Source organism: Gobius niger, assembly GCF_951799975.1.
Source record: "Gobius niger genome assembly, chromosome: 24".
Taxonomy (NCBI): domain Eukaryota; kingdom Metazoa; phylum Chordata; class Actinopteri; order Gobiiformes; family Gobiidae; genus Gobius; species Gobius niger.
Window position 1 is genome coordinate 15,119,678 of NC_136875.1, and position 18,035 is coordinate 15,137,712.

The window sequence follows — 18,035 nt, forward strand, 5'->3', positions numbered from 1 at the left end:
CTGGGGAGGAACTAAATACATGTATTTAAAGTACTCATTTTGAGTAACTGTACTCGGGTGAAGCTACACTTTCAGGATTCAGGGGGGGCTTATTGAGGCGAACACGGGTGATGTGAAAGTACTTTACTTCAAATGTATTTTGTAATGTCTCGTTACTTTGTCTAATCAGAGTTTTCTGGTTTTCTGTTTCATTCCTTTTCTCTGACGGGGGAAAAAACGAGGAACAAAATGGCAGAAAAAAATGTAAAAAATGGAGGAGAAAATATGGGGGAAAAATAGCATAAAAAAGTGGAAAAAGCCAAATAACAGGGAGCATTATTGAATAAATTGAGATAAAATAGGGAAAAGAATCAGAGGTGTTTTTTCTGCCCTAAAGTCGTGCATTTGTGACGGTTTGTAAAGACACGGCTGCATCATCATCATCATCATCGTGATCATTATTCACTGGTGTCTGGAGCTGGTGTTTCCCAAGGCGTCATGAAGGCGGAGTCAGGCGGTGCCGGGCCCTGATTGGTCGCCTCAGTCAGTCCCCGGGTGTTTCCTCTGCCTCCGATTGGCCGGTCGCCCTCTGTAATGTCGTGTCGCTGCCTTGTGATTGGGCGGATTGTCCTGGTGTGGGCGGAGCTTGATCAGGCGTTGGACAGTTCCACGCCGCTGTCACAGAGTCCGCTGTCCACCCGCACGTCCAGCTTCAGGTCCTGCAGCGGCGGCGGGAGCTCGTCTGCGGAGAGCGAGGGGTGAAAACCGGAGGAAAACTTCATCGAAAATACAGAAATATAAAGCAGAAGGTGTGAAATATTAGAATGAACTTTCAGATTAAGGATAACGTTTCATCCATCCATTTTCTTCCACTCTCCGTTTCCGGGTCGTGGGAGTCGGGGAAGCTGCCGAGACAGAAATACCGTGAAGCGAATCCACCGTGACAGTGCGCCCTCTGCTGGTAAAGACGGATGTACGACGGTATTAGATCTTGGGAAGATTGATTTGATCAACTCAACGAACGTGAGACTTTAACCGAGTTATTTCATTTTTTGATTTCTTTTGAACCAATTTTGAAATGGTAGATGCTTCTGTTGTTTGATAAAGAAATTAATCGACCCCGTGAACTGCCACCTTAACGTGGTGGGGTTGTTTGAGCCCGAATGATCCGAGGAGCTATGTTGTCGGGGCTTCATGCCCCTGGTAGGGTCTCCCATGGCAAACAGGTCCGAGGTGACGGGTCAGACGAAGAGCAGTTCAGACTCTTATGGACGTGACACATTCAAGGACCGAGACGTCGCCCGGCATGGCGCAGCCGGGGCCCCACCCTGGAGCCAGACCTGGGGTTGGGGCCCGAACGCGAGCGTCTGGTGGCCGGGTCTCTGCCCACGGGGCCCGGCCGGGCACAGCCCGAAGGGACGACGTGGGCCCGCCCTCCTGTGGACCCACCACCCGCAGAGGGATCCGTAGGGGTCGGGTGCGGAGAGGACTGGGTGGCAGTCAGAGGCAGGTGCCTCGACGACCTGGTCCACATGCACAGCTTCTGGCGTTCGGGACATGGAACGTCACCTCGCTGGGGGGGAAGGAGCCTGAGCTTGTGCGGGAGGTTGAGAGACACCAGATATAGTCGGGCTCACCTCCACGCACAGCTTGGGTTCCGGATCCCAACTCCTGGAGAGAGGCTGGACTCTCCATGTTTCTGGAGTTGCCCGCGGGGAGAGGCGGCGGGCTGGGGTGGGTTTGCTCATATCCCCCCAGCTCAGCCGTCACGTGTCAGTGGACGAGAGGGTCGCGTCCCTACGCCTCCGGGTCGGGGACAGGTCCCGCGGGAGGTGTTCCAGGCCTGGCCTGGTGTCGCCTGGAGGAGGTGTGTGTGGATCGGGAAGTTTGGGCATCTCTGCTAAGACTGCTGCCCCCGCGACCCGGCCCCGGATAAAGCGGAAGAAAATGGATGGACACATTAATGTTGTTTGATAAAGATAACATGACACATTAATGTTCTGCTAAAGATAGTGTTTATGCTAGTTGTAAATAAGTAAAAACAATGAATAATCCCAATCACATGCTACACAAAAAATGCCATTGCAGGCTGTAAAGTAAATATAATTTATTCATAATTATGTATTACAGGTTCCTTTTACTTTCTGTGGCAAATTATTGCATATTTTAATTGTAAACAATCTTGGCCTGGACACTCTTTTTAATCTCAACTCACTTCTCACTTTTTTGTCCCTTTTTTCTCACTTTTTTCTCACTTTTTTCTCACATTTTTCTCACATTTTTCTCATTTTTTTCTCAAGTAAGACCCGAGCCCATCCGCCGTTTTGCCCAGCCGAGCGTCCACGTGAACTCCCGCACTGGGGAAGCCGTAGTTCCCGAGGAGCCCATGAACGCACCTCCAGAGCGCGAGCCCTCCCTGCGATGATGATAATAACAATCTGACCTGTGGCGTCTGCAGGCGAGTGTGTGGAGGTGTCGGGTTGTAGTAGCGCCCCCTTCAGGACACTCAGGGCGGTGCAGTCTCCCACGGTGTTCAGAGCAGCCAGCAGCTCCTTCACCGTCCCCCCGGAAACCTGCACAGTCGCCACGCTTTAACCCAGCTCAACTTTAATCCAATCATCTTTCCAGAACGAACCTCGTAGCTGTCCAGGAGCGTCTTGGCCGGCGTGGGGCTGAGCCTGAAGGCGTTGTTTAAAATCCCCAACCCCAAACTGTGGGACACCGTTTCCCACAATCCCCCAGTGTCCAGGGCGCGGCACACGTCCTGCTTCAGAGCCGGCTCCAGGCTGGACAGGTCGCCTGCGGAAAAGGACGAAGTAAAGAACGGCTGCGTGTTTAAACTTTCCGGCTCCTCCCGTTTCAGAGGCGGGACTGACCTTGAGGAGGCGGGACTGAGATGAAAAAATGAGAAAAAATGAGAAAAAAATGAGAAAAATGTGAGAAAAATGTGAGAAAAAAATGAGAAAAAAAATGAGAAAAAAAATGAGAAAAAAAGAGAAAAAAATGAGAAAAAAATGAGAAAAAAGTGAGAAAAAAATGAGAAAAATGTGAGAAAAAAATGAGACAAAAGTGAGAAAAATGTGAGAAAAAAGTGAGAAAAAAGAGAAAAAAATGAGGAAAAAAAATGAGAAAAAAATGAGAAAAAAATGAGAAAAATGTTAGAAAAATGTTAGAAAAAAGAGAAAAAAATGAGAAAAAAAATGAGAAAAAATGAGAAAAAAATGAGACAAAAAGTGAGAAAAAAGTGAGAAAAATGTTAGAAAAAAGAGAAAAAAATGAGAAAAAAAATGAGAAAAAATGAGGAAAAAAATGAGAAAAATGTGAGAAAAATGTGAGAAAAAAATGAGAAAAAAAATGAGAAAAAAAATGAGAAAAAAAGAGAAAAAAATGAGAAAAAAGTGAGAAAAAAATGAGAAAAAAATGAGAAAAATGTGAGAAAAAAATGAGAAAAAAGTGAGAAAAATGTGAGAAAAAAGTGAGAAAAAAGAGAAAAAAATGAGAAAAAAAAATGAGAAAAAATGAGAAAAAAATGAGAAAAAAATGAGAAAAAAATGAGAAAAAATGATAAAAAAATGAGAAAAATGTGAGAAAAAAATGAGAAAAAAAATGAGAAAAAAAATGAGAAAAAAATGAGACAAAAGTGAGAAAAATGTGAGAAAAAAAGAAGAAAAATGTGAGAAAAAAATTAGAAAAAAAATAGAAAAAAAAAGCTACAAAAATGCGGCAAAAATGAGATGAAAAAGAAAATGAAAAAGAGTTGTTTAGATCAGTTTTGTGAGAACAGGAGAAAATCCGCTTGGCTCAGACAGAGTTCATTTATTTTCACTCAAACTTGGCTGTAAATACTCTTTAAGTGACGCTCGCCCGCAGTTAGCTTTGCCCGTTAGCCTGTTAGCTTCTTCTTCTTCATGATTCCATTAGTGTGTATTGGTGACTCTGAATTATCTGTATCTGTATCACTACGGAAAGGATTTATTAAGGTAAACAAGTTACTTAGTGCTGCTTTCATCTCTCGAACGACCCGTGTTATAACATGGGTTAGAAAGAGGAAAAACTCTGCAATGAGATGCTTAATGCTAGGTGGCCTTTTGCATTTACGCCCCGCCCCTGGAGGCGGGACTGAGATCTGAGGAGGCGGGACTGACCTTGAGGAGGCGGGACTGAGATCTGCGGAGTGACGGGCTCGTACTCTTTCCCGTTCAGGAGCTCTAAAACCTGAAACAGAAAGCATTGGTCAGCTGTGTGCGGCGGCCGTGGCGAGCGCGGCCGTGCGGTCCCGCGGTACCTGCGCGGTGGCGGCCATGTTGAGCGGGGTGGTGCCGGGGACGTAGCCTTCGTCGCCCTCCTCGTCCTCGCACATGTACAGAGGCTCCATGTTCTCTCTGAGCGGGTCGGCGCCTGCACACGAGAAGACGTCTGGGCTTTAGCCTGAAGCGAGGACATTGACGCCGGCTTTACCCAAATCTAAGAGCTCAAACGAAAGCATCAAAGGAGCGGCAAGAAGAAAACGAGGATGAAAATGCAGCATAAAAGAATAAAAAAGCAACAAGACTAACCAAAAAGTGAGAAAAATGTCAGGAAAATTTGAGAAAAAAAGAGAAAAAGGTGAGAAAAAAAAGAGGGAAAAAAGTGAAAAAAGTGAGAAAAATGTGAGAAAAAAAAGTGAAAAAAGTGAGAAAAATGTGAGAAAAAAATGAGGAAAATGTGAGAAAAATGTGAGAAAAATGTGAGAAAAATGTGAGAAAAATGTGAGAAAAAAATGAGGAAAAAATGAGAAAAAAATGAGAAAAAATGAGAAAAAAGTGAGAAAAAAATGAGAAAAAAGTGAGAAAAAAATGAGGAAAAAATGAGAAAAATGAGGAAAAAATGAGAAAAAAATGAGAAAAAAAATGAGAAAAAAAATGAGAAAAAAATGAGAAAAATGTGAGAAAAATGTGAGAAAAATGTGAGAAAAATGTGAGAAAAATGTGAGAATAAAATGAGAAAAAAATAAGAAAAAAAATGAGAAAAAAAGGAGAAAAAAAGGAGAAAAATGTGAGAAAAATGTGAGAAAAAAAATTACAAAAAAAAACTACAAAAATGTGGCAAAAATGAGATGAAAAAGAAAATGAAAAAGAGTTGTTTAGATCAGTTTGTGAGAACAGGAGAAAACGTGTTTGGCTCAGACGGAGATCTTTTTTTCCCCCTCAGACTTGGCTGTAAACACTGTCTAAGTGACGCTCGCCCGCAGTTAGCTTTGCCCGTTAGCCTGTTAGCTTCTTCTTCGCGCTTCCATTAGTGTGTATTGGTGACTCTGAATTATCTGTATCACCCCCAGAGGGACTCCGGAAAGATTACCTTTTGCAGTGTTTAAAGTAAAAGCATTTGGCCCGAAACCCAATAGGAAGTCTATGGGGAACTGAGCAAACACTGTCCCCCCCACGGCATTGATGCCCCGCCCCTGTAGGGAAGTCCATGACAGAAAAGAGGAGTGACCTGCGGCCATGAGCAGAGCCGTGAGTTTGGCCGAGCCTCGTCCTGACGCGACGTGCAGAGGAGTCGATCCATCGAACGTGCAGCTGTTCACGTCGGCGTTTCCCTAAAACAGACACAGCTCCGTCAGTGCTGCTTCCTCTGCACACACACACACACACAATCTCGGACTTCTATCTCAGTGAGGACATAATGTATCACCCAGACTAACCCCAACCTTAATCCTAACCCTAAAACCACATCTTGACCCTCAAACAGTCCTTCAGATAAGTGAGGACCACCCAAAATTTCCTCACTCTGTTGGTCCTGACAAAGCTGTAAGTACAAGTACACACACACACACACACACATCTCAGGCTGTGTCCGAATGTCCACACTATTCCCTTTATAGTGACTATATAGTGGTCACATGTTGTAGGGGTGTCCGAATGTCCAGAGAGAAAAAAGTCGTGCACTCGAAATTTCCCACAATGCATCTGGAAATAGTAGTGAGCATCGATGGTCACTACACGGGTCAATATAGACCACAATGCATTGCGAGAGTGGGAGAAGAGCCTGACAGAGACAGGTCTGTGAACTAAACACGACTGAAGTAAATCAGCTGTTTCAGTCGAGTGTTTGTGTTTCTCATGAATAAACGACCTAAATAAAACGGTTACGGTGAAAAGATGCTAACGTTAGCTGCTAACCTTTAGCTGGAGCTAAATGACTGAGAGCTTCCTCTCGAATAATCCAAGCCATTCATGTAAAATCCATGTTAAATATAAAGTATCTGACTCGTATTAATCCATAAATATTCCACTGTCTCGGAGTTTGGTTTTTATCACGGAAATACTTTATTCCCGGAGTTTATTGAACTTTTATCAGACGTAGTCGCTCAATCTGCTGGTGTTCGGACACCGAGCTCTGACCGACTTTCGGCGTCTCTGAGCTCACGCTGGAGTGACTTTTTTTTGTGATGATAGTTTTAATTTTGATTTAAATGACAAATAAAACGCCTGTAAAAGTGCCAAAACAGTCGTTCTGTTTCATGAAATAAACGTTTGTAAAAATAAATAAATTCAGAATTAAAAAAAAAAAAAACTTATCTGCAGCTTGGAGAAAGTAGTGTCTTGTGTCCGAATCGCCAACAGAATCAGTGACTATATAGTGACTATATAGTGGGGAAAAAAAGTATTTGGCCAAAATCCAATACAATGTCTATGTGAAACTGACCAAATACTTTTTTTCCCCACTATATAGTGCGGGTCTATGTAGTGAATGAGGGGTTATATTAGGGACGAGTGTGGACATTCGGACACAGCCTCAGTCTTTTAGAGAAACTCGCTCTGACCACGCTGTTCATCTGATCATCCAATCAAAAAGGTTTCATCACAACAAACCAGAATCTAAAAGTGTGGATGTTTCCAGTACATTGCATCATAGACTTTTATTTTGAAATGGCTGCTTTTATTTCGGCAGGTCACACCCAGGATGTGCGAAAACACAGCTCCCCCAGAGACGTTAGACTGGCTGATGTGCGCACCTCCAGCAGCAGGCAGCCGGCCAGCGACACGTTGTCGGCCTCGGTGGCGAGGTGCAGCGAGGTGCGCCCGCTGGTCCGCTCCCGCAGCTCCACGTCCGCCCCGTGTCGCAGCAGCGTCCGCACCGAGCCCAGGCGATTGGACCGGACGGCCACGTGGAGGGGGCACAGGCCTGGACACAGACACGGGGCCGTCGTTGTTGTATTCGCAGTATTATTGGCAGTATTATTCGCAGTATTATAGGCTTGTTGCACAATGTGGCTACGCTAGTTCCTCTGAGCTGAAGCTGTGGGCGCTAGTACTTCCTGTTCGTATTCATTTCCATTAAGATGAGCTCAGACCAGTGAGTTTCTGGTAGAAATATTTCCATAGAGGAGACGTTTATGTTTGTGAGGATCAGTGAGTTTGTCTTGAAGATAAAGGCTGATTTAACCTCTTAACTCCCGCCTGAACCGAGGGGATCTTTTTTCCTCACGTCATCACATTTTTTTCCCCATCATTTTTGTCATTTTTTGGTCACATTTTTTTTTCTTTTTCATTTTTTCGTCAACTTTTTATCACATTTTTGTAATTTTTTTGCCATTTTTTTGTCACATTTTTATCACATTTTTGTCACATTTTTGTCACATTTTTATCACATTTTTGTCACATTTTTGTCACATTTTTGTCACATTTTCATCACATTTTTGTCACATTTTTGTCACATTTTTGTCACATTTTCATCACATTTTCATCACATTTTCATCACATTTTTGTCACATTTTTGTCACATTTTTGTCACATTTTTGCCACTTTTTTGCCATTTTTTTGTCAAATTTTTATCACATTTTCATCACATTTTTGTCACATTTTTGTCACATTTTTGTCACATTTTTGTAATTTTTTGGTCATTTTTTGGTCATTTTTTTGTTACATTTTTATCACATTTTTGTCACATTTTTATCACATTTTTGTAATTTTTTTGTAATTTTTTGGTCAAATTTTTATCACATTTTTGTCACATTTTTATCACATTTTTGTAATTTTTTGGTCATTTTTTGGTCAAATTTTTGTCACATTTTTATCACATTTTTGTCACATTTTTGTAATTTTTTGGTCATTTTTTGGTCATTTTTTGGTCAATTTTTTGGTCAATTTTTTATCACATTTTTATCACATTTTTGTCACATTTTTGTAATTTTTTGGTCATTTTTTGGTCATTTTTTGGTCATTTTTTGGTCAATTTTTGTCAAATTTTTATCACATTTTTGCCACTTTTTCATCAATTTTTCGTCCCTTTTTTGTCAATTTTTTATCACATTTTTGTCATTTTTCGTCAATTTTTTGTCAATTTCTTGTGACATTTTTGTGACATTTTTGCCACATTTCCATCATTGTTTTCGTCGAGAAAACGTGCTCGGTTCAGATGGGAGTTAAGCGGTTAATGCATTACACAACTTGAAATAGTGCCTTTATATATATATTTTTCATAGCATGTTAGCCTTTAGCTTCAAGACAAACTATCGATCCTTCATGATCACAGGCGTCTCTGATCTGAACTTCATGATTTGAACACACAGTAAATGATCATCTACCGGGAACTCACCGCCCACAACGTAATCTTTAGAAAATCTGATTATTATTCCAGGAAAAGAAAACCGACAGGAAGTCCAGGCGCTCACACCTCCAGGTCAGAGGAGCTAGCATAGCCACACCGCGCAACAAGCCGATTGGCAGTAATCTCCGCGGTACCTGCTGTGTTGGCGACCTCCGTGAGCGCCCTGACCTCCGCCCTCTGCAGCAGGTGGGAGGTCATGTCTCCGGCCTCCAGCGACGCCGCCAGGTGAAGCGCAGTGTTGCCGTGGCGATCGGTGAGGGCGGGGTCAGCGCCGGCCAATAGGAGCGCATCTACCGCCTCCTTCTGCTGCGTCATGACGGCCATGTGCAAAGGAGTCTGGGAAAACAGAGCGGGTCGAGCTCAGAGTCGGTTTTGGCTCCATTTCAGCAAACGTACGAATTATCAAGTAAATGTGAAGGTTCCACTTCCTTCTGGTTCCTCCCGACTAAAATACAGATCAAGTCGATTTTCCTTGGTTTACCTGATAAAGGCCCTGGTTTACCTGAAAAGGCTCTGGTTTACCTGATAAAGGCCCTGGTTTACCTGATAAAGGCTCTGGTTTACATGATAAAGGCCCTGGTTTACCTGAAAAGGCCCTGGTTTACCTGATAAAGGCCCTGGTTTACCTGATAAAGGCTCTGGTTTACCTGATAAAGGCCCTGGTTTACCTGATAAAGGCTCTGGTTTACCTGGCCCTGGTTTACCTGATAAAGGCCCTGGTTTACCTGATAAAGGCCCTGGTTTACCTGATAAAGGCTCTGGTTTACCTGATAAAGGCTCTGGTTTACCTGATAAAGGCCCTGGTTTACCTGATAAAGGCTCTGGTTTACCTGATAAAGGCCCTGGTTTACCTGAAAAGGCTCTGGTTTACCTGAAAAGGCTCTGGTTTACCTGATAAAGGCCCTGGTTTACCTGATAAAGGCTCTGGTTTACCAGGCCCTGGTTTACCTGATAAAGGCCCTGGTTTACCTGATAAAGGCCCTGGTTTACCTGATAAAGGCTCTGGTTTACCTGATAAAGGCCCTGGTTTACCTGATAAAGGCCCTGGTTTACCTGATAAAGGCCCTGGTTTACCTGATAAAGGCCCTGGTTTACCTGATAAAGGCCCTGGTTTACCTGAAAAGGCCCTGGTTTACCTGATAAAGGCTCTGGTTTACCTGATAAAGGCCCTGGTTTACCTGAAAAGGCTCTGGTTTACCTGAAAAGGCTCTGGTTTACCTGAAAAGGCCCTGGTTTACCTGATAAAGGCCCTGGTTTACCTGATAAAGGCTCTGGTTTACCTGATAAAGGCCCTGGTTTACCTGATAAAGGCTCTGGTTTACCTGGCCCTGGTTTACCTGATAAAGGCCCTGGTTTACCTGATAAAGGCCCTGGTTTACCTGATAAAGGCTCTGGTTTACCTGATAAAGGCTCTGGTTTACCTGATAAAGGCCCTGGTTTACCTGATAAAGGCTCTGGTTTACCTGATAAAGGCCCTGGTTTACCTGAAAAGGCTCTGGTTTACCTGAAAAGGCTCTGGTTTACCTGATAAAGGCCCTGGTTTACCTGATAAAGGCTCTGGTTTACCTGGCCCTGGTTTACCTGATAAAGGCCCTGGTTTACCTGATAAAGGCCCTGGTTTACCTGATAAAGGCTCTGGTTTACCTGATAAAGGCCCTGGTTTACCTGATAAAGGCCCTGGTTTACCTGATAAAGGCCCTGGTTTACCTGATAAAGGCCCTGGTTTACCTGATAAAGGCCCTGGTTTACCTGATAAAGGCCCTGGTTTACCTGAAAAGGCCCTGGTTTACCTGATAAAGGCTCTGGTTTACCTGATAAAAGCCCTGGTTTACCTGATAAAGGCCCTGGTTTACCTGATAAAGGCCCTGGTTTACCTGATAAAGGCCCTGGTTTACCTGATAAAGGCCCTGGTTTACCTGAAAAGGCCCTGGTTTACCTGATAAAGGCTCTGGTTTACCTGATAAAGGCCCTGGTTTACCTGAAAAGGCTCTGGTTTACCTGAAAAGGCTCTGGTTTACCTGATAAAGGCCCTGGTTTACCTGATAAAGGCTCTGGTTTACCTGATAAAGGCCCTGGTTTACCTGATAAAGGCCCTGGTTTACCTGAAAAGGCTCTGGTTTACCTGAACAGGCCCTGGTTTACCTGAACAGGCCCTGGTTTACCTGATAAAGGCTCTGGTTTCCCTGATAAAGGCCCTGGTTTACCTGAACAGGCCCTGGTTTACCTGATAAAGGCTCTGGTTTACCTGATAAAGGCCCTGGTTTACCTGATAAAGGCGCCTGGTTTACCTGATAAAGGCTCTGGTTTACCTGATAAAGGCCCTGGTTTACCTGATAAAGGCCCTGGTTTACCTGATAAAGGCCCTGGTTTACCTGATAAAGGCTCTGGTTTACCTGATAAAGGCCCTGGTTTACCTGATAAAGGCCCTGGTTTACCTGATAAAGGCTCTGGTTTACCTGATAAAGGCCCTGGTTTACCTGATAAAGGCCCTGGTTTACCTGATAAAGGCCCTGGTTTACCTGATAAAGGCTCTGGTTTACCTGATAAAGGCCCTGGTTTACCTGATAAAGGCCCTGGTTTACCTGAAAAGGCTCTGGTTTACCTGATAAAGGCCCTGGTTTACCTGATAAAGGCTCTGGTTTACCTGATAAAGGCCCTGGTTTACCTGATAAAGGCTCTGGTTTACCTGATAAAGGCCCTGGTTTACCTGATAAAGGCCCTGGTTTACCTGATATAGGCCCTGGTTTACCTGATAAAGGCCCTGGTTTACCTGATAAAGGCTCTGGTTTACCTGATAAAGGCTCTGTTTACCCGATAAAGGCCCTGGTTTACCTGATAAAGGCTCTGGTTTACCTGATAAAGGCTCTGGTTTACCTGATATAGGCCCTGGTTTACCTGATAAAGGCCCTGGTTTACCTGATAAAGGCTCTGGTTTACCTGATAAAGGCTCTGTTTACCCGATAAAGGCCCTGGTTTACCTGATAAAGGCCCTGGTTTACCTGATAAAGGCTCTGGTTTACCTGATAAAGGCCCTGGTTTACCTGATAAAGGCCCTGGTTTACCTGATAAAGGCCCTGGTTTACCTGATAAAGGCTCTGGTTTACCTGATAAAGGCCCTGGTTTACCTGATAAAGGCCCTGGTTTACCTGAAAAGGCTCTGGTTTACCTGATAAAGGCCCTGGTTTACCTGATAAAGGCTCTGGTTTACCTGATAAAGGCCCTGGTTTACCTGATAAAGGCTCTGGTTTCCCTGATAAAGGCCCTGGTTTACCTGAACAGGCCCTGGTTTACCTGATAAAGGCCCTGGTTTACCTGATATAGGCCCTGGTTTACCTGATAAAGGCCCTGGTTTACCTGATAAAGGCTCTGGTTTACCTGATAAAGGCTCTGGTTTACCTGATAAAGGCTCTGTTTACCTGAAAAGGCTCTGGTTTACCTGATAAAGGCCCTGGTTTACCTGATAAAGGCTCTGGTTTACCTGGCCCTGGTTTACCTGATAAAGGCCCTGGTTTACCTGATAAAGGCCCTGGTTTACCTGATAAAGGCCCTGGTTTACCTGATAAAGGCTCTGTTTACCCGATAAAGGCCCTGGTTTACCTGATAAAGGCCCTGGTTTACCTGATAAAGGCTCTGTTTACCTGATAAAGGCCCTGGTTTACCTGAAAAGGCCCTGGTTTACCTGATAAAGGCCCTGGTTTCCCTGATAAAGGCCCTGGTTTACCTGATATAGGCCCTGGTTTACCTGATAAAGGCCCTGGTTTACCCGATAAAGGCTCTGGTTTACCTGATAAAGGCTCTGGTTTACCTGATAAAGGCTCTGTTTACCTGATAAAGGCTCTGGTTTACTTGATAAAGGCCCTGGTTTACCTGATAAAGGCCCTGGTTTACCTGATAAAGGCCCTGGTTTACCTGAAAAGGCCCTGGTTTACCTGAAAAGGCTCTGGTTTACCTGATAAAGGCCCTGGTTTCCCTGATAAAGGCTCTGGTTTACCTGATAAAGACCCTGGTTTACCTGATAAAGGTCCTGGTTTACCTCATAAAGGCCCTGGTTTACTTGATAAAGGCCCTGGTTTACCTGATAAAGGCTCTGGTTTACCTGATAAAGGCCCTGGTTTACCTCATAAAGGCCCTGGTTTACTTGATAAAGGCCCTGGTTTACTTGATAAAGGCTCTGGTTTCCCTGATAAAGGCCCTGGTTTACCTGATAAAGGCTCTGGTTTACCTGATAAAGGCCCTGGTTTACCTGATAAAGGCCCTGGTTTAACTGATAAAGGCCTTGGTTTACCTGATAAAGGCCCTGGTTTACCTGATAAAGGCCCTGGTTTAACTGATAAAGGCCCTGGTTTACCTGATAAAGGCCCTGGTTTACCTGATAAAGGCCCTGGTTTACCTGATAAAGGCCCTGGTTTACCTGATAAAAGCCCTGGTTTACTTGATAAAGGCCCTGGTTTACCTGATAAAGGCTCTGGTTTACCTGATAAAGGCCCTGGTTTACCTGATAAAGGCCCTGGTTTACCTGATAAAGGCCCTGGTTTACCTGATAAAGGCTCTGGTTTACCTGAAAAGGCCCTGGTTTACCTGATAAAGGCCCTGGTTTACCTGATAAAGGCCCTGGTTTACCTGATAAAGGCCCTGGTTTACCTGAAAAGGCCCTGGTTTACCTGAAAAGGCCCTGGTTTACCTGATAAAGGCTCTGGTTTACCTGATAAAGGCTCTGGTTTACCTGATAAAGGCCCTGGTTTACCTGAACAGGCCCTGGTTTACCTGATAAAGGCTCTGGTTTACCTGAAAAGGCCCTGGTTTACCTGATAAAGGCCCTGGTTTACCTGATAAAGGCCCTGGTTTACCTGATAAAGGCCCTGGTTTACCTGAAAAGGCCCTGGTTTACCTGAAAAGGCCCTGGTTTACCTGATAAAGGCCCTGGTTTACCTGATAAAGGCCCTGGTTTACCTGAAAAGGCCCTGGTTTACCTGAAAAGGCCCTGGTTTACCTGATAAAGGCCCTGGTTTACCTGATAAAGGCGATAAAGGCCCAGGTTTACCTGATAAAGGCCCTGGTTTACCTGATAAAGGCCCTGGTTTACCTGATAAAGGCCCTGGTTTACCTGATAAAGGCCCTGGTTTACCTGAACAGGCCCTGGTTTACCTGAACAGGCCCTGGTTTACCTGATAAAGGCTCTGGTTTCCCTGATAAAGGCCCTGGTTTACCTGAACAGGCCCTGGTTTACCTGATAAAGGCTCTGGTTTACCTGATAAAGGCCCTGGTTTACCTGATAAAGGCCCTGGTTTACCTGATAAAGGCCCTGGTTTACCTGATAAAGGCCCTGGTTTACCTGAACAGGCCCTGGTTTACCTGAACAGGCCCTGGTTTACCTGTTAAAGGCTCTGGTTTACCTGAACAGGCCCTGGTTTACCTGATAAAGGCTCTGGTTTCCCTGATAAAGGCTCTGGTTTACCTGATAAAGGCCCTGGTTTACCTGATAAAGGCCCAGGTTTACCTGAAAAGGCCCTGGTTTACCTGATAAAGGCCCTGATTTACCTGATAAAGGCCCTGGTTTACCTGATAAAGGCCCTGGTTTACCTGATAAAGGCCCTGGTTTACCTGAAAAGGCCCTGGTTTACCTGATAAAGGCTCTGGTTTACCTGATAAAGGCCCTGGTTTACCTGAAAAGGCCCTGGTTTACCTGATAAAGGCCCTGGTTTACCTGAACAGGCCCTGGTTTACCTGATAAAGGCCCTGGTTTACCTGAAAAGGCCCTGGTTTACCTGAAAAGGCCCTGGTTTACCTGATAAAGGCCCTGGTTTACCTGATAAAGGCCCTGGTTTACCTGGAAAGGCCCTGGTTTACCTGATAAAGGCCCTGGTTTACCTGATAAAGGCCCTGGTTTACCTGATAAAGGCCCTGGTTTACCTGAATAGGCCCTGGTTTACCTGATAGAGGTGGTTCCTCATGTTGAGCTCCTCTCCACTGAGCACACACAGGACCTGAGTCAGGCTCCGCAGCGCCTCCTGCTGGCTGTGCACTACGGCCAAGTGCAGCCCTCTACACACACAAACACACGTGTTCCTGAAGAGCATCGCGACACGGAACATACATGACGTCACTGCTCACGTGTCTCCGTCCTCGTCCTGCGCTGACAGCAGGTGGCGCTGTGGGGCCAGGAGGAAGGCCGGGTTTCCTGAGACCGAGAAGTGGAACAGCGCCTCCACCTGGCGACGAGCTGCGTCTAACACTGTGTCCTCTGAAAAACACGGAGGAAAAGTCGGAAAAACGTCTGCACAAATCAGGAAACGTTCAACCACAGACAGTCAGGGGAGCGGGAAAGTACAAATACTATATTAGTACAAAGAACTACTAAACCGATACACACACAGTACATGCCAACACATTTAATAAAAAAAAAAGTTTTGGGCGCCTTTTATTTGGGAGAGTTTTGACATTTAAATGCACTTGTAACTCCAGTGACTTGAATCATATATTATCATATATTGTGTAAGTAATGTTTTATTCCTGTTACTGAAAAACGTAATATATTTTTTCTCTCATTACTTTTATAATGCCTTACCCCAAACACTGAATATACATGTACATAAATTATAAGCATATAGATATTTTTTTCTTGTATATGTTTCTTCTTGTCTCTGATTTTGAGCAACACGGCCCAGAACAAACCACTAAACTACTAAGACTAAAAAGACCATCTAAAACAGGGGTGTCAAACATACGGCCCGTGGGCCCGATCCGGCCCTCGAGATGATGTAATAAGGCCCCTGCCCTGTAGAGCATTAGATCCAGAGTATGTAAAAAAGTAAGTCTGTAGCCTATTCCTGTGTAAAGAATAACCAGAATGCTCATTCTAGCCACAAGGGGGCATCAAATAAAAAAAAAAAAGGAAAGAGTTCCACATGTGTCCAGCAGAGGGCACTGACATAATAAGAGCTCAGGATATGAACAACATATACATATATATAGTCACTTAGTAAATGTGTACTATGTAGCACTTTGAGGAACTTGTGACCCAGGCTTGTAAAGTGCAATACAAGTGTTAGCCGTTGTTCTTGATGAAGCTAAAGGTCACATTGGGCTCATTATTATTCATTTATTGATGAGTTTGACCTGGGATTACCCGTGTGCTCCTCCAGAGGACGCCCCGCCTCCTCCTCGCTCTGCCCCAGGCGGGAGCCTTCGTCCTGGGCGGAGTCTGTGAGAACGGCCCCTGAGGACGAGTCGTCGTCCGGATCCTCGTCGTCTGGAACCGCTGAACCTCCAGACGCTAAAGAACCAGACGTTAGTCCTGAAGGCTCCTCACCACACGGTTAGAAACAGGACCCAGTTTGGTTATTCACAGTTTGGTTTGGTTTGGTTTGGTTATTCTCAGTTTGGTTATTGACAGTTTGGTTTGGTTTGGTTTGGTTTGGTCTGGTTTGGTTTGGTTTGGTTTGGTTAGGTGTGACCTCACCGTGTTTGGCTCCGGCTCCAGAGCCCAGTCCAGCCGAGTATCCTCCGGAGAAACCTCCTCCTCCTGCGCCGTAGTTAAAGGTGGAGAGGCCGTGATAAAACCCTGGACGACATCATCATCATCATCATCATCATCATCATCATCATCATCATCATCATCATCATCATCATCATCATCATCATCATCATCAGTCTGGTATCGGGAAAAAGGTTTAGGTCGTACTGGTGTCGAAAGCAGGACCCGAAAATAAATATAAAATCTCTATATTGAAGTTTTGATGCTGTTTCATCAAAATTTAAAAGGAAAACAAGTGAAACACAAGTTGAAAACAGGGGGAAAAGTGGGAAAAATAAATAAATATAACAAAAAACAAAAAAAAATGTGGAAAAAAAAGGAAAATATTTTTAAAAAAGTGGGAAAAATTGGGGTAAAATGGGAATATTTGCCACAAATGAACCAAGTGTCATTAAAGTACTGGTATGTAAAGAATTGCACCAGCCCTACAGAACTTGTGAGAGAATGTATTTACAGCTGACCTCCGCCTCCGCCTCCGCCTCCAGGCCCCGCCCCTCGGTACAGGCCTCCCCCTGCGGCGCCACCGTGAGGCCCGTGAGGCCCGTGAGGCCCGTTGAAGTCCTGGAAGTTTGGTAAAGTCTTCTGCCTCTTCCTCTGCACCTCCTCCTTGTCTGAGCAAACGCAGAATCAAAAACAAAGAGCAGAGTCAGAGCCGGCCAGGCCTGTGTACGCGGCCACCGATATATCGCACACGATACGATACGGCCGATATTTTAAAGCATACGACATATTATTCATCATCTACATTTAGACACGAGGAGGACATGCAAACTCCACAGGAAGCCCGTCCAGGTGGGAATCGAACCCAGGACCTTATAGCTGTGAGGCGTGAGTGCCAACCACTGCATTACCCTGCCTCTACTGGCACCACCAGCTGTGGGTGGTACCTATGATCTGTGGGTGGTACCTATGATCTGTGGGTGGTACCTATGATCTGTGGGTGGTAGGTGTAGGTGGTACCTCTGATCTGTAGGTGGTACCTCTGATCTGTGGGTAGTACCTCTGATCTGTGGGTGGTACCTATGATCTGTGGGTGGTAGGTGTAGGTGGTACCTATGATCTGTGGGTGGTAGGTGTAGGTGGTACCTATGATCTGTGGGTGGTACCTATGATCTGCGGGTGGTAGGTGTAGGTGGTACCTATGATCTGTGGGTGGTACCTATGATCTGCGGGTGGTAGGTGTAGGTGGTACCTATGATCTGCGGGTGGTACCTATGATCTATGGGTGGTAGGTGTAGGTGGTACCTATGATCTATGGGTGGTACCTATGATCTGTGGGTGGTAGGTGTAGGTGGTACCTATGATCTGCGGGTGGTACCTATGATCTATGGGTGGTACCTATGATCTGTGGGTGGTAGGTGTAGGTGGTACCTATGAGCTGCAGGTGGTACCTATGATCTATGGGTGGTACCTATGATCTGCGGGTGGTACCTATGATCTATGGGTGGTACCTATGATCTGCGGGTGGTAGGTGTGGGTGGTACCTATGATCTATGGGTGGTACCTATGATCTGTGGGTGGTAGGTGTAGGTGGTACCTATGATCTGCAGGTGGTACCTATGATCTATGGGTGGTACCTATGATCTGCGGGTGGTAGGTGTGGGTGGTACCTATGATCTGTGGGTGGTACCTATGATCTATGGGTGGTACCTATGATCTGCGGGTGGTACCTATGATCTGCGGGTGGTACCTATGATCTGTGGGTGGTAGGTGTGGGTGGTACCTATGATCTGCGGGTGGTAGGTGTGGGTGGTACCTATAATCTGCGGGTGGTAGGTGAAGGTGGTACCTATGATCTGCGGGTGGTACCTATGATCTGTGGGTGGTAGGTGTAGGTGGTACCTATGATCTGCGGGTGGTACCTATGATCTATGGGTGGTACCTATGATCTGCGAGTGGTAGGTGTGGGTGGTACCTATGATCTGTGGGT

The 18,035-nt window shown here is 45.1% G+C and overlaps 1 protein-coding gene across 1 annotated transcript in view; it reads right to left on the minus strand.

Moving 5' to 3' along the window:
* Positions 1-500: 500 nt before the first annotated feature.
* The window catches only part of nfkb1 (nuclear factor of kappa light polypeptide gene enhancer in B-cells 1), a 51,615-nt gene continuing 34,080 nt past the window's right edge, over positions 501-18,035 (minus strand). The window contains exons 12-24 of the mRNA XM_079582358.1: positions 16,567-16,716; positions 16,031-16,132; positions 15,698-15,844; positions 14,683-14,812; positions 14,502-14,613; positions 8,706-8,907; positions 6,977-7,146; positions 5,455-5,557; positions 4,265-4,377; positions 4,125-4,194; positions 2,615-2,778; positions 2,423-2,552; positions 501-721 (exon numbers count right to left, since the gene is read on the minus strand). Coding sequence (XP_079438484.1) covers positions 630-721; positions 2,423-2,552; positions 2,615-2,778; positions 4,125-4,194; positions 4,265-4,377; positions 5,455-5,557; positions 6,977-7,146; positions 8,706-8,907; positions 14,502-14,613; positions 14,683-14,812; positions 15,698-15,844; positions 16,031-16,132; positions 16,567-16,716 — 1,685 coding nt within the window. The 3' untranslated portion in view covers positions 501-629. The remainder of the gene's footprint in view (positions 722-2,422; positions 2,553-2,614; positions 2,779-4,124; positions 4,195-4,264; positions 4,378-5,454; positions 5,558-6,976; positions 7,147-8,705; positions 8,908-14,501; positions 14,614-14,682; positions 14,813-15,697; positions 15,845-16,030; positions 16,133-16,566; positions 16,717-18,035) is intronic.